The sequence below is a fragment of the Leopardus geoffroyi genome, chromosome D4 (assembly GCF_018350155.1).
Source record: "Leopardus geoffroyi isolate Oge1 chromosome D4, O.geoffroyi_Oge1_pat1.0, whole genome shotgun sequence".
Classification (NCBI taxonomy): domain Eukaryota; kingdom Metazoa; phylum Chordata; class Mammalia; order Carnivora; family Felidae; genus Leopardus; species Leopardus geoffroyi.
The window spans coordinates 45900155-45916745 of record NC_059342.1 but is presented as its reverse complement, the minus strand read 5'-3'; the positions used below and the strand labels follow the sequence as shown (position 1 = coordinate 45916745).

The 16591-nt window shown below is 46.0% G+C and overlaps 1 protein-coding gene and 1 long non-coding RNA gene across 2 annotated transcripts; one reads left to right on the top strand and one right to left on the bottom strand.

The window, feature by feature from the left end:
• Positions 1–4733: 4733 nt before the first annotated feature.
• Positions 4734–10647, bottom strand: LOC123592566. The gene is made up of 4 exons (XR_006709838.1): positions 10365–10647; positions 9743–9822; positions 6766–6879; positions 4734–6270 (listed from the first exon to the last, which is right to left on the bottom strand). It is a non-coding gene; the product is annotated as an uncharacterized LOC123592566 (long non-coding RNA).
• A 4584-nt stretch (positions 10648–15231) lies between these two features.
• On the top strand, positions 15232–15771 carry LOC123592711 (interferon omega-1-like). Its single transcript, XM_045468062.1, has one exon. It carries the CDS (start codon positions 15232–15234, stop codon positions 15769–15771), a length of 540 nt encoding a protein of 179 aa, XP_045324018.1.
• The last annotated feature ends 820 nt before the right edge of the window (positions 15772–16591 follow it).

The window sequence follows — 16591 nt, the reverse complement described above, 5'->3', positions numbered from 1 at the left end:
AGCTCATCAATTACCAGGGAGCCCTCCTCCTGCTCTCCTTTTTCTCACACTGCCCTTTCAGTACAGCAGCTCCCTATTCTGTTGTGGTTTCTGGCTGAAACGTTTCCCAGATGAACACAAATAGTTGAATGATATTTCCAGATTTTGTAAAAAAACGTATGTAAGAGAAGTCTTCCTTTTTTACGTCGAATACGTTTGAAGAATGAGGGCAACCAGCCCATGTAGTTCAAAGGAAACAGAAAGCAGGATGCAGTCACTGTGTGGGCTAATAAAGCTCTGGCAGGAAGAGCCCATGATGCCCAAGTACGACAGGGCCAGACACCAAGTCTGTGGAGGGCAGGCTTTTCTGGTCTGTGTAGATGTGCCTCTTTGGGGGAATTTTCCTCTGGAACTGATAAGAGGCTCTTTCCTAGCAGAAATTGATCCTCATATTAGGAATAAGCCTCATGCCATAGCTTTCATTACAGAAGAGGAGTCTTCACCTTTAAGCAGGGCCTGGCACTTTTGGGCCTGAGGCAGCTATAGTGAGAGCAAGAGGGTGCAAAATGTTTCCTTTCTCCAACCTGGTGTGCAAACTCAGGGCCCCTGATTAATGACCCGCTCCTCGTACTGTCTGACGCTAGGAGGTGGGTACGGCCTGAAAATCTGAGGGTAAAAACTGCAAAGGTATTTTGAGGACAATCTCATATTTGATGGTGCATTAAATTTTTCAGTTAATGGCAAACTCCCAGTTTCACAAATTCATTTTTTATACCAGATCTCTTGACTTTATAATTAGGAAAATCTATTCATCAAAACTTTGCATCAGGATTGCAACATCCCTTTCTAACTCTGACACAGTAGTAAAAGAGAGCAGTCCTCCTCCATGTTTGTCTGGAAACTTCCTAGTCACCCCTAGTGAAAAGCCCAGCTAATTATCACATCTTCACTGAACCCTGAAGACTAATGCCTTGGCAGAGTTCTTAACTCACAACGCTGAATGCCTACGGTTGCTGCATGGCTGTTTTTACGGCACTAATTACCCTATATTCCTCTTTTGTTGTGTCCTGTTCCTGGAAGATGAGAGCCCTTGAAGGAGAGGACTTTACTTGATTCATCTCAGAGTGGGTATTGACGAATGACTCTCACGACTGTTACCTGCTGTTCACTATGACAGCACCTAATTAAAACGCACTGAAACCTTCTGTTTGTCCTTGCGTTAAATCTGTTTCTTGGTAGATTCCCCAAGCGAAAAGTATGTTGCTATGAGTGAAACACAGAACCTTGTGATTAAGATAAAACACCTAGTAGGGTGCCTGGGTGGCTCAGTTGGTTGAGTGTCCAACTCTTGGTTTCGGCTCAGGTCGTGAACTCCTGCTTCATGAGTTCAAGCCCTGCCTCGGGCTCTGGGCTGGCAGCGCAGAGCCTGCTTGGGATTCTTTCTCTCCCTCTCTCTGCCCCTCCTCTGCTCACACTCTCCCTCTCAAAAAACAAAAAGCAAAGAGAAAACACCTAGAATGCATGCATTCAGTGACTGAAGAATATACCAAGACCAAATAACAGTTAAGGAAAATAGGTTTCAAATCACACTGGCTGCATCAGATGACTGGGTTATCTTTGTTGATGTGAATAAATAATATCTAAACCCTCCCTGGAGGGAGTATGGATGACTGGTCAGAGAGCTCATTTATCACACTATTCTCACATCGAACATGTTAATCTGCGAAAGTAGAGAAACCGAGGAGAGTCTAGACAAGGATGGCCTTCTCAGTAAAGGGCTGTGTAGCACCCTGACCTGTCCCCATTCTGCTCCCGGATGCACTCTGAACCTCCCATCTCCTGCAGGGACCTGTACAAGTTCCTTTTTGAGGCTACTTTTCTGGAGCAGTTACAGCCACCAAGGAAGCAGGCATTCTTTCCCATGTGGGACCTGGGGAAGACTGTTCTGTTCTCTTTGGGATCCACTGGGGCGTTACTCTGATCTCTTTATCGCTGACCCCTCCCTACCCACTGGACCATTTTACCTCTCACTTTCCATTTTATCACCACCACCAAGGGGTGCCTTTCTTCCACCAAATCTATTTATCACCGGATCCCATGATATTCAAGGATCATTCTGACCCCACCACTTGCCTTTTACTTTCGACACAGAGCATGCAAAGCTACCAGAACCTACTCCCCACCATGTCTTTCAACACTACCCCCTCACTTGACCTACACTTCCCACGTCCATTTTCCCCTCTTCAGTTACCTGTGTTTCAAGGACAAACTCCACGCCAAGGGTGCAGAGTCCCTGGGAAGAACCCCCCAAGCAGGTCAGAGAGAAGAGATTATCACAAGAAATTCAGTCCCTAAACTGGATAGCTCTTTCCCTACACCTTCACCTATGGCAAAGGAAGGCCAGATGGCCATGTGACTTCTAAGCCCCTCTAAGACTTCTCGTAGGTTTGTACAATCAGGCCCCCAGCCTCCATCAGCCTTACCGGGACCTATGGAAAACATGGTATACAATATTCAGAAATGGTTGTCTGCATCGACCAGAACAGTCCACGAGAAGAGAAACTCCACATAGTCTTCTGCCCTATATATTACGTTACTGTACACACACACACACACACGCACACACACATATGAAATCTCGCCATTTGCAACAACATAGATGGAACTGGAGTATATTATGCTAAGAAAAATAAGTCAGAGAAAGACAAATATATGATTTCACTCATATGTGGAATTTAAAAAACTTAACAGATGATCATAGGGGAAAGGAAGGAAAAATAAGATAAAAACAGAGAGGGAGGCAAACCGTAAGAGACTCTTAAATACAGGAAACAAACAGAATTGATGCGGGTGGGGTAAATGGGTGATGGGCATTAAGGAGGGCACTTGTTGGGATGCGCACAGGGGGGAGCCTCCTGGGTTCTCTTCCTGAGGCCAAGACTACACCGTATGTTAACTTGAGGGGAAAAAAAGCTGAATCTTGACATATATGTATATGTATAGAATATGGATCTACAAAGATATATGTCAAATTATTTATAGTGTTTTATACAGGGAGTTTGGTGGCAGTCTTCCACTATTTACATACTGTTAAACATTTTTTATAATGAAAACATGTTTCATAATTAAAGAAAAGCTGAGCAGTTTAAATGCACTGGATGTGAGAGTGGGTCACCTAACACCATTAAAAGGAATCTTGTGATGAAAAAATATATATATACGACCACACAAACAAGGCCGACTGAGGAGCTGAATAAGTAAAAAGAATGTGAGGGGAAGAAAAGAATATTCTACCATCCAATCACTGCCTCCTTACCACTCGCAGCAATTAGCTCTTCAGTCTCTAGAAGATATTTGTTCTTCTTGATTGTACAAAAATTGAAAAACTACCCTTTTACTTCATTATTCCTTCTTATAAAAGTTTTTTTTCTCTTCCTTTTGCTTCTTTTGGATGGTCATACTCAAATTTTCATCCTGGTCCACAAGTTGCAAAAAGGCACAACAGGACTGTGCTGGGCAAAGTACACTTGGGGAACAGTGGCCCTATGATGTTTATTAGAAGCAATTTATGGATGTGATAGTTGTCTCTGATTGAGGGCATTACAGTTACAGATGGGATCGTTGAATTGGGCATCGTTGAAATAGAGGGAATGGGAAAGATGTGGATATTGGGAAGCCAAGGGTGGGATGGAGTAGCCACATTATCTGTTTTCACAGCCCTTCTAGAACTGCCCTTCAGCTATGACGTCAGGATCTGGAAGCTATATTGCTGTTGCCAATCAGAGAGCTATTCTTAAAAAATTTGACTCAATGGGTGTCTGGGTGGCTCATTTGGTTGAGTGTCCAACTCTTGATTTTGGCTTAGGTCATGATCCCAGCATCATGGGATTAGGCTCCATGCTGAGTGTGGACCCTACTTAAGATTCTCTCTCTCTCTCTCTCTCCCCCCCCAACCTCTCTCCCCTGCTCACCTAATAAAAAAAAAAAAAAAAGCACTCTCTAATTAAAAAAAAAATTGACTCAAGAAAGCCAGAACCTTAGACTTAGGAACTAAGTCACATTAATGACAATGTTCTGAGGTTGTTAGAGTTTATGTAGTTCTTACCTCTTCTCAAGTTTTACTGTTTAACCTTTACTTGGATTCTATGAAATATCATTTGGGGCGCCTGGGTGGTGCAGTCGGTTAAGCGTCCGACTTCAGCCAGGTCACGATCTCGCGGTCTGTGAGTTCGAGCCCCGCGTCGGGCTCTGGGCTGATGGCTCAGAGCCTGGAGCCTGTTTCCGATTCTGTGTCTCCCTCTCTCTCTGCCCCTCCCCCATTCATGCTCTGTCTCTCTCTGTCCCAAAAATAAATAAACGTTGAAAAAAAAAAAAAAAAAAAAAAGAAATATCATTATATTCCTGTAATTACCCTGCATATTGATGCAGATTGTCACATTGTCCTAGGGGCATATTATGTGTATTTTTTGAGGACAAATCATGATGTCCCTTTAATAATAAAAATATAATTTAAAAATGTTTTATCATAGGGACTCCTCGGTGGCTAAGTTGTTTAAATATCCGACTTTGACTCAGGTCATGATCTCACAGTTTATGGGTTCAAGTCCCGCATCGGGCTCTGTGTGGACGGTTCAGAGCCTGGAGACTGCTTCTGATTCTGTGTCTCCCTCTCTCTCTGCCCCTCCCCCGCTTGTACTGTCAAAAATAAACATTAAACAAATATTTTATCATAGATTCTTATCCATCTTAAAATCTCTATTACAAACATACACTTTATAATATGCACAGTATTTTATAACTATAATATATATATTATAAATAAAAATGAACATTGGAGGTGTGTGCTCAACATTTTTTCCGAGGGGTAGAAGGTGAAACATCGAATACCTGTATCTCCATAACCCTGTGTACCCCACCTTAAAGACATGGTGGACATTCTCTGGGATTCCACATATGTGTTCAAAGTTGACAGCTTTGTTTTGGTCACAGGAATCGCACAAGATTTATATACACACTTTTCTGGACATGTTAAGCGTACCCAGAAGAGCTAGATTGTGTGAGATTGTACGCCCACAGCACCAAGTAAATGTCACAATCCCTTCTCCCAAGGTGGTTGTGGGCTCTCAGGACAGATCAAGGGCCCATAAGTCACCCCTTCTAGAGCCTGGGTTCATAGAGAGTCCCAGCCCTGCACCCCTGGGCCTTGCTCTCCACCATCCACCAATTCTCATCTTCCTACATTATCTGCCTGGGTACCTGGCAAATCTCCTATCACTAACTAGCACAAGGGCAGTCAAGATCTAGCGCTCCCTCCAGGAAGCTGGGGTCAAGTATCATCCAAATATTCAGGACAGAGATGAGGCCAGTTTAGGACTGCACACAAGTTTAGCACGAACCCCTTGCAAAGGTGTTGAGCTGGCCCCAGTGGAGAGCAGGGACTGTAACTCCTACACCCCACCTGTGGAACTCAAAATTGCTGTAGTGAAGCCTTGAGTTCAGAGGGTGAGGGGGAAACATCTAGGACCATGAATCTATGGTGGGGCACAGTTTCCACCTGCACCCAAGATCCCATTCCCTTCCGGATGACAGCTGCAGAAGTGGGCACTGCGACTCATTTCTCAGCTTCGGTGAAAGCATACTGCTGACCCCCCACCCCCACAGGACGTGCCCTGGGGCCAGTAGGGGACGCAGAACTTGGGGCTCTGTTCTGGTAAAGTGCTGCTGGTGGTGGTGGTCTGTCGGGAAGCGTGAACCACGGGCGTGTTGGGGTTGCTAAAGCAGGACGTGTTCTCCACTTTCCCCTCCCGATGGGGAGGTAGCTGCAGGCAGGGCAGCTGATAAAATTGGCTCAGCAAAGCTGGGAGGGAAAGGAGAAAACACTGTTTACAGGTTCGGGAAAGAAACGGACACATGTCTTCCAGTAACACGCATGTCACTCTCTAAGCCACTGGAAAGGAACTGGATGCAAAAGTAGGGACATGAACAGTGAGCCATGACACGGGTCACCCCCTCTTCTGCCCACCAGGCAGCCCAGCAACGAAGGGGGTCAGTATCGCAAACTAGGTGCTGAGATGGATGTGCTCAGGCCTGAGACGACAACAGGTGCTACTCAGAGGTGGGCATTGTCCGCAAGACCCATCTGTTTTGAAACAAACTTTGAACTCAAAAGTCAATTCTCCCTGCCATTTGGTCCCCCTGAGGCATTGCCCGGCTCAACAACACCAAAGCAGGGCAAATGGGTCGCCCGCGGTCATCAGTGACAGGAACGTTCACACTGCAGATGCACAGCACCTGTAGCGAAGTGAGGAGAGCGTGAGGAAGGGTCAAGGGTTGAGTGGGTGAAAAGAAGGGACACAGGCGGATGGGAAGGAAGGAGAAGGTCTCTGTCACCACGAATCAGGCCACTCCCATTCCTTGCTCTTCTCCCCCAGTACCTGACTCAGGCTCCACCTGCTGGTGGCTGCCTAGAACACTGACGAGGTGACCTGAACTTGGTGCCATCTCGGCAAGCGTGTGCACGTGTTTTCTTGTGCGTGGAGGAGGTGGTGTAGAGGGGGAGGGTGTCTTTGAGCACAAAAGCAATGCCTGCCAGACCCCTTTACGGGTAAGTCCTTTTTTACAGCCATTCTTGATGACACTGTGCAGGATCGTGTGCTCAATGCGAATAATTGGTGATCGTTGCATGCTTGGTAGAGTCATGGGGTATCTTCTTCAGGACATACACCGCACCTGAACCACAGGCAGGTTCTGCAATTTGTGACAAGGATGCGGGTGTTCTGGGCTCACCTGGGACCACAATTCAGCCCGCTGAAGCCAACGTGGCCAAACATTCCAAAGGTCTCTCCACAGCCATCCACATGGTCGGGGTCAATGCCGCTACAGGGCCGAGTGGAGTCACTGCTGAAAAAAGAAGAGCCACCAAAAAGTGGAGTCACCAAGGAGGAGGAGTCCCCATGAAATAATAGAAGAGCGACTGGAGCCACCCTTTGTGCCATTTCCACCTGGAGGAGAGAAGAGGGTCGGGTCAATGTAGCTCATCCCAGCTCTCCTCCAGTCTCTTCACCTGCCTTGGCTCCCTCATCCAGGCCTAGAGAAGCAGCCCTTATCTCCTCCAGGCAGGTGCACACTTACACAGCAACTGAAGCCTGGGAAGATTCACGTCTGCTTTTCGTTACATAATTAAAATGGTGAACATTAATTTTTAAAATTGCTTCTCCTAACGTGAATTTCAGACAGGATGAGTAACCACATCGGTAGAAAACCCAGGGCTAGAGAACCCAGGGAGGGGGTGACCCTCAGGAGTGACCCTCCTTATGCTCCCAAGGGCAAACGCTACTCCCCCAAGGAGAGGGAGGGGCCTCACGTGCTGAAGGACTGGCCGTGGGTCCCATAACAAGCCGCTTCTGACTCACAGCTCTTTGCTTTTCACTGGGGGCTGCTCTACGTTGTGAAGTACTAGAATCATCCAGTCTAGAATCCCACTCTCTGACCTCTGCCTTCGCTTTTTCCAAATTGCCCTTCATAGGCCAATTAGTCAGGAAACGACAGTCTGCTGACTCTTATAGGCGTCCATCAGCAACCTCCCTCTGGTCTTTGTTCTCTCTTCATCCATGGTAGATGTTATAGGCTGAGTTGTGTCCACCACCGACCCCGCAAAATTCACATATTTAGGTACCAACCCCCCAGTATCTCAGAATGGAACTGCGCTTGGAGAGAAGGTCTTTAAAGAGGTGATTAAGCTAAAATGAAGCCCTCAGGGTGGGCATTAGTCCAATATGACCGGTGTCCTTATAAGAAGGTGTAGAGACACAGGAAAGGTCAAGTGAGGACACGGCAAGAAGGGAGCTGTCTACAAGCCAAGGAGAGAGGCCTCAGAAGGAACCTAATCTGCCCACACCTTGATCTTGGACTTCTAGTCTCCAGAACCGCAAGATAACAAATTTCTGTTGTTTAAGCCCCCAGTCCATGGTAGTACTTGCTATGGAGGCCCTGGCCAACAAATAGACTTCATGGACCATGACTGAAGCAACATTCTAAACACCCTCACCTCCTTCTTGATTCATCATTCCTATCAGGCAAAAGACCAAACCCTCTGCGTCTCCCCGCACCTGATCTGGCTGAGACTCGCTAGATAACATCACCCAGGCAAGTATATTGTGCCACCACAGTCCTATAGTCTCCAGCTAAGGGACATCTCCACTACTACCTGGAGTTCGGACTTCCATTCATCCCACCTGTTTGGCTAAGTTCCTTCTCAGTGCATTTAAGAGACACGAGTGAACAAGACTGACATTGCTCCCTGCTCCTGGGACCTGGTATCACTGTTCCATGGTCAAGTCTCCTGTCCTTAACTATTTCCAACGTTCTCCACTTTGACAAACTTCTATTCCCCCAACCTCAACACATGCATCACATGCCACGTCACAGAGAAAGCAGAAGCCACCAGAAGAGAATTTCTCTTCGCCAAACTAAAAAAAAAAAAAAAAAAAGTGTACCCCACCCCTCCTCTCCTCCTTTCCTGTTATAGTGAAAAAGGTTTCTCAAGGTGAATCCGTTGAACTTTCCAGCTGGGAAAGTTGCCTTTCTTTCCCCAGGCATACTCCTTTAGTCTATGTTATGACTTTTGGCTCAGTTGTTTATTATCGCCTTGCACAACCAGGACTCGCTGCTCGATCACCAGCATTAAGTGCTTAGCATTTAGCTGGTATTCAAGAACCAATGTATTTTTTGGATCCGCTTGTATAAGAGTATACCAAAGGCATCACTATATAGCTTCTATATAACATGGAGTTCTGCAGAACAATCCTGGCAATCTTTCTATGGCAGTTCACACAGATGGACCTAATTTTGTATTTTGGGTGCGACATAGTTCAACTATTGGACAATTCCACGGTTGTTGTGAAGCTTAATGAACAGGGGAGTCCCACTTCCCAAATGGGAACCTCTCGTGCCCAGGGCTCCTGCAGGCAGCCCTGGGCATGAGAGGTTCCCTAGTGAAGCAGCAAAGCCCAGCCTACGTTGTTACAGCAGAGCACATTTGAAGCTCTTTCTGGAGAACCCGAACCTCAGCAAGATGTCTGGCAAATTACAGCTACTCTGTGAAATGCGTAAGTAGCTGACATAAATAATCTCTTCCAGCATCTTCACTTAGTTTCAGGCCACCTGTGGTGAGAATCTTTAAGGTACAGGTAAAACAATGGTAAAAAGACAAAGACAACTTGTAAATATATATATATATATATATATATATATATATATATATATACATGTATATATATATATATATATATATATATATGTAAATATAAAATGAGGGAGATGGGAAAGGGGATGTTCTCTGATTTTCAGACATAATTTTCAGCCAAGGAAAATCACAACGCTTCACATCAAAAACTCTTTCCAGTGTGGCCATTCAGTTTGGGTGAGTTAGGAACTTGCCTCACACACAACCTGAAAAGGGGTGTCAAATGACTTAGTAATGAAGAAATATTTCAAGGCAACATTCTTAAAAACAAAAGTTAATGACAAAAAATCCTTGATGAACAAAATATCAAAATTTTAAATAAAGACAAGATCTGGCCTTGAATTACAAAAGCCTGAGAGTTGTACAAGTTGGGTGAAGGGGCAGCAAAGTTCAATTTTGACAAATTCCATTTGGTCTACCCATTTTTTTGTCAAAGAAACTGAAGTTCATTTACTTGCTAAATATCCCGAACACTAGTCACATGACACTGCCAGAAAGGAGTATGATTTGCTTACTTACCTCTGATAGTGAAGTGTATGTCTCAATACATAGAGAAGCACTTGATAAAAATTTTGATTTAGTCAAAATGGAGACCGAGCCTAAAAATGTGCCAACAAGATAGTTATCACTGTTTTCAGCCGAAGAAAAGATTATCAAAATAATGGCCTGCCATAAAATCATATTTTCAAACTGTGGGAAAAGAATATCACCTGGAACGTGGAAATGAATTAGGGAAAGATGGAGAAAAGAATTAATGTAAATTAAACATGTGTATGCTATTTCTCCAATACCGTTTCAGTACTAACGTTAAATTCTCTCAGACGGCAACTCTCTCAAATGAAGATAAATTGAGCAAAATAGTTAGTTCTGAAAATGATTCATGAGTTTGCTTTCATCGAAGCCCAGGAAATGTTAAATTCTGGGTTTGGTATACATAAAATATTTAACGTTAAAATAATCCGAGTTTTAATACACCTACTTTTCAATATTTTTCCAACAGTTTAACGTTGCAGGAAAAAGTAACCTTTACATTTCGATAAAATCATATATATTGATTCGTGTCCAGATTGTAGATGCCTACCGCCTTTCCCTGACCTCGCGTCCTTCTCCCCCAGACACAATCTTGGATCTGCAAACCTACCCCACGAAGTGCACTTTCAGTTCTGCCCCGCATCCCGAGGAAATGAGCCCTTTGTAAACCGCTCTGGCTGAAAAACTGCTCGACAAAGGAGAGGATCCACGCGACCATGAACATGAAAGGCTCGGTGCGAAGTGCGGCTCTGCTCCCCTTCGGCGGTCAGGCCCGACAAGGGAAGGGTCTGCTCGCCGTCCTCGCGGCCCCACCCTGTCCCGGATTCCGGCGGCGCCTCTCCCGGGAGGGGCCCCCGCTGCCTGCGAAGCTGCGGTTTCCGCGGGACCCGGCGTTAGACTGCCTGGCAGGTTCCGCTGGTGGGCGATGCCGGTTGGGTCGTTACGTTGAGTTCGAGCGCCCCCTTCTGGCCGTTGGGGCGTAGCGAGGGGGCCTGGCGCGCGCTGTTTAAGAGCTGGCAACCGCGGTTTCACTGTGGTCCAGGTGAAGCTGAGAAATTCTCCACTCCTGGTCTCTGCACACGGCAATGGTGATGGTCAGCGGTAGCTGAGTCTATTCCTTTGGTTCGCTATGATTTTGGAGCCAAAGCCTGGAAAATAAGGACACCTGCATTCTTTTAAGGCATCTGAAAAGTAATGCCTATAAATTAGGCTGGAATGCCAGAATCCAATTCAAGTTTCCTGAGGAAAGTAGAGATATCATCAAAATCCAGAAGGCATAAGATCTCTGTTTCTGCTATCATATTCTCCAGCATATCTTCAGTCGGCTCAGTATGGAGACACAGCTAGTTTAGAGGAAGATCCTCCTGGAGAAATCTACCCTTTAGCCTTAACCACCAAACCAGGAACTACTGGAGGAAAGGCTGAATATAGAAATCCTTTAGCCCTGTCCTATGGGGATATTGCTGTCCAGAGATTCTTCCAGGGCATCATACCCCATATGAAGGACTAGGAAGTTGTCAGAAAGAAAACTGAAGTGCACTCTTCCCTTAGTTAATAATCCCTGTAGGAAACAATCAGGACATGATGTTATACTCAACCGATTTTAATCAATTATGTCACTGTTTGCCAGGCTGGAAAAAGCAGTTGACAGTTCTTTCCAGGTGCTTACTGAAAAGGCAAAGAGAAAAATGGAGACTGAGTACTCCAATAATAACCAGAAATTTGTTTCTCAATCTGATATTCTACATCTTACAAATACAGAGATAATATTTTTGTAATCCATTAAACGGTGGTTGTTGTTCTTTTTTAAAAAATACTCTTCAAAAATCTTTTATAACCTCCCTTGAACCATAATTCACATTGTGTCTTTTTATCATTTTTATATTATTCTCTCCAATCAACGATATATATTATGTGTTGGTATTATTCTTTCTGTTTTTACGATCAGCACGATTATTCTCTTCACGTGTATTGTTTTGAGAGCCTCCAATGGTAGCCACTGGGCTAGATGCCAAGGACTCATGACTTGATAAGGTATTTTCTTGCCCCACAGCTACCTTGCACACTCCCGAGGAGCTATTCTAGAGGAAAGGGATAGATCTTCAAAGGTGCTTCTATGAGTGGCGGCTAGGAGCCGGGATGTAGCCATGCTTACTTAGCCTGTAGACAGGGCACATTAGCAGACAAAAAGAGTGGACCGGGTGCAATGCTGAAGTTATTAGACACCATAATTATGAAACACCATAATTTTGGAAGTCCGTAATGGAATAGAGCTCACTATCCTGGGCTTGGAGGTGAATGAATGGAGATGAGAGGTACAAGGTCCATAGGCGAAAGTTAGTTAATTACATGCATCCCCCAGTGGTGCAGACTTTCCGTCCGCAGGGGCTTCTGGTCAACCTGAGAGGGGACTGGGGGATGGCAGGGCTCGGCGCCCAGGTGCTCACGGATGGGCTGTGAGAGATCACCATGCAGCAGCAGCTGGAAGCGGCCAAGGTTTTCCAGTGTCAGGAGCCAGAATGTGAACATGGCCACACCTCCACCCTCCCTGCCAGCCGAATCCTGCCCTGCATTGCTCAAGGCCCTCAGGCATCCGGTCGCACAGAGCAACACACTAAATACAGGGAAGCCTGCCCTCACATCTACACCCAAAGAATCCAAGAGTGGAGTTATCAACTAAGTAGAATGCTCAAGCAAGGCCAATAACCACTGTTCCTGCAGAGGGGGCTCCTTAGCACAACGCGGGTTCTGGATGCTAGTTTTCTTAGGAGCAGGTTGGCATCTCCTTAGAGGAGGAGTCTCTCCTCCTCTCCTTAGAGCTCCTCACATGCCCATTAAGTGAAAGCAAAATCAGGCGGCTGGTCTTGCAAAGCTGAGTGCGGTCCTTTCACCCGGAAGAGCAGCATACGAGTGGTTCTTGTTTGAGCCTTTGGCAGAAGCAGCCACCTTCAGGCCCTTGTATCCTTGAGTGCTGGTCTTCAGGCTTCCCTCTGCCATGGCCCCCAGCCCCCAGTTCTCTTGCATCGAATTTTCCCGACTTACACTTTGCTTTTCTGTCAGCGCAAAGGTCACTTCCCCTTTTCATTTTCATGACATTCAGACCTATGTTTGTTTTCTTTATGCCCGCACAACTGCCGAGTTTTGCTTTCTAGGAAGGTTGAAATGAGAAACAAAAACCTCTCGAGTCTTGAACATTAGAGAGAAAAACTGTGCAGCCCATTTCCTCGCTTTCACTTCCCTTTGTGTTAACCTCAGGATGACGTAGAACATACATACTGGAGAAGCAGGAAGACAAACCTCGCCCCTAGGCCAGTGCCTGAAAAGAAAGGTATAACATTTTTACATGAAAAATCACAAATGGGTAAGGAGAAGAAGGCTATTTCTCCCTGACTTACTAGTCTATCCCTCACCCGCCCCCCCTGCATTCTCAGTACGACAGAGATGAACAAAAAGGAAACGCCATAGAATCCTGCAGACTGAATGAACAACGGAAGTCCACTATTTCCTGTAATATTAGCTTCTACCAGGACATGTCACCATTGAGCGCAACACGTTTTTGGTGATTTCAGTAAGAGACTGAACCATAAAAGCTGCAGTGGCAACATCCAAAGCATGTGCTTACTAAAAGGTGAAATTGTTACCAGAAAGAGTAAGGGAGCCCCAGATAAAGAAAGACAAGATACAGCTTTCAGGACACAAGAGAAATCGTTTCAGGCCCCAGCGATTTTTCCGATTTTCCGTGATCTCGGCCCCACTGGGTCTACTTCCCCAAGCACCCTTCCAGGGAGGTGTCAGAATGGCAAAGGAATGGGAAAACCTCAGTAGTTAACGCACTTTAAGGGAACAAACGGAGTGCGAAATAGTCACTACCCGGCGTGGAAATAACCATATCAGAAGACCTAAATCCGGGGTACAACTCCTAGCGCTGTCTCAAAAGTAAGCAAGACCCTGTTTTCCTCGCCCGACATAAGGAGTCCAAGACCCCATCCAGTTTATACTGGTTCTCTGAGCTTGCCTGTAGTCCCTTCCCCTAGTCTGACCTTCACCTCTGCTTCATTATAATGTTAAAGTCCCCGTCCCAGGAGGAGCACAAGCTTCATTAATGTAACACGGGATGCCTGCATAGGTAGGTTTTCTAAGTCCCCCCCCCCCTTTACACGTGATGACAAAGCTCCCCTAAACATTCATCATAAACCTTAAATAAAAAGCACCCGCTCACCCCTGCTGGGGAGTCACGGCTTTGGAAGTGTTTCTCCTTACTTGATGCAAATACGGTTTCCTGTGTGTGACATCCCCACCTGGTGTAGTCTAGCTGGAACTCACCAAGGAGCAGACTCACCTTAGTTGGGTTACAAAATGATTACAACTGGGTCACTGCCCTACTTACTTAGACAAAACAAACTTTTGCCTTCAGCCCCTGAGAGGGCTGTTGACCCTTTTGATACCTGGTCAGGAAAGGAAGGGGTCGCCCCTGAGAATTGGGTCCCTCACACAAACGCTCCAGGGGCAAGGGCAAGGATCTAGGAGCATTAACTGTTTTGCTAACAGAGAAACCAGCGCCCCCACAGCAGGGGAATTCTAATGTCCTCAGGACAAGGTGAGCCTGCCCTCAGGGAGTGAGTCCAGGAGAGGTTGGGTTGACGTCACTCAGTCCCTCCAGAGGAAAACTGTTGCTAAAAGTGATAACTACCTTGTCTGTAAAGTGTTGCCGGGAAAATAAGATCATCTTGGAATTACAATCATCATAGCACAAGCACCTTAAAAGAACCAGGCTTCCTGCTGGGGGTACTGGGACAGCCTGAGGAGAACTATAGGCCCCTGGTAAAACAAACAAACAGACAAACAAACAAACAAACAAATTGTGGAGGAAAATATATATGTTAGTCCTGACTTTGTGGTCCCAGTGAAGCATAGCCTCAACCCTGACTGAGGTTCCAGAAGGAAGAGGAACATCAGAGAAGCTCATTCATTAATAACCATCAACCTCTGCTGTGACCCAAATGGGAAATAAAACGTAGTCCTTGGTTCTAAGGAGCTTGATTGCCAAAGATGGTCTGGTAAATCCCTAAACAAATATAGAAACCCTAAGGACTGAAGGAGCTAGCCTTCCTGTGTAGAGAGTAAGGAAGATAAAAAGGAGCTAAAATTTTGTTCCTAGACAGTTATAACAATAAAAGTGAGTGATTCTCATTTGACTGATAAGTATCCATTGGGATGGACACATGGGAAGTCTCCTGGGAAAATAAACTTCCTTCGTACAAGTAATCATTTAGAATGATGACATATTCTTAGACAACATGGTGAATGCATAAATGAAAACAAAATCTGAAGTAAAAGTGGAGGGAAATGTTCAGACAATGAAAATGTCCGCGTTCCCTATTTAAGAGCCATGCTTCGAAGCCGTCCTCAGAGAACCTCGGCCCCGAGGTCCCCCAGCCGCCCAGCTCAGCCAGGCCAGCAGCCCCCTCGGCTTCCCCATGGCTCTCCTGCGCCCTCTGCTGACCGCCCTGGCGCTGCTCACCTGCCGCCCTGGAGGCTCTCTGGGCTGTGCCCTGCCTGGGAGCCAGGCGCAGGTTAGCAGGGACAACTTGGTGCTCCTGGGCCAGATGCGGAGACTGTCCCCTTTCTCGTGCCTGCGGGCCAGAAAAGACTTCCGCTTCCCCCGGGAGATGCTGGAGGGCGGCCAGCTCCGGGAGGCCCAGGCCGCCGCCGCCGTCCTGCGGGAGCTGCTCCAGCAGACCTTCAACCTGTTGCACACGGAGCGCTCCTCGGCGGCCTGGAGCCCCGCGCCGCTGCACGGACTCCGCTCTGGCCTCCACCGGCAGCTGGAAGCCCTGGACGCCTGCTTGGTGACTCCTCAGGAAAGGGTAGGAGTGGGGGAAGGAAGAAAAGCCACGTTCCCAAGTTTGATCTTGGCCCTGGATCATGGCCAGCAGGGGACGAACTTCCCTGTGAGGGTTTTGTTCTCCCACTCAGTAAACTGGGTTCCCCTGTTTCCCTTCAAGTTCAACACTTAGCTCATCATTGCCATGGGGGCATTCACTCGGGTCCCCCAGCTATTCATCACGACACAGAAACAAGCCAGCCTACATGGTTTTGAAAAACATAGAATTCCGTTTAACTTTTGCTCTCTGCCCGTGGCTTTCTACTCTTAACAGAAATCTTGAAGCTAGAAACCACAACAGAACCAGTGCACCCTTGTGGATGGGCAGGAGGTGGAGGGAGCAAAAAGATTGTGTAGGAGTGAATGGATTCAGTAAAGTAGGGTGGGGGAAAGGGTGAGGGGTAGGGGGGAAGAGTGCCAGGTGTCAGGATCGGCCAATAAATTCCATGTTTTCCCCACTTCACTCTGGGAGATGATTCCCCTCAGACATTCCACCTGCCACTGTGTGCCGACTGGCTATAAATCCGTAACACCCCTGACGCGGGTACCAAAAATTTTGATATTTTCTAGGACACCTCTCAACTTCATGGAAATGCCAGCTTTTAACAGGCATTTTCTGGTAAGTTGTATGACTGTGCCAAAGGACTCAATAGACGAGTATATTCTGATTAGATTTACGTTAAAGAGTAAGGATTACAAAGTTTTTCAGAATAAAAACCTCAAGGAGTTTCCTTTGATAAGAATTTAATATATCAAGCAAATTTAATAAAATGGAAAGGAGAACATGTTTTCTAAATGCTAATAATTTGTGAAGGCAAATATTGGTTATATAAAAATATAAATAGAGATAGGACAAATGCAAGAATAAATACATAAATAAATACATAAATAAATACATAAATAAATAAATAAACAAATAAACAACAAATAAATAAACCTGTGCCGTCATTGCT

Coding starts and splice junctions, on each gene's coding strand:
- LOC123592711 (XM_045468062.1), top strand. CDS start 15,232: ATGGCTCTCCTGCGCCCTCTGCTGACCGCCCTGGCGCTGCTCACCTGC.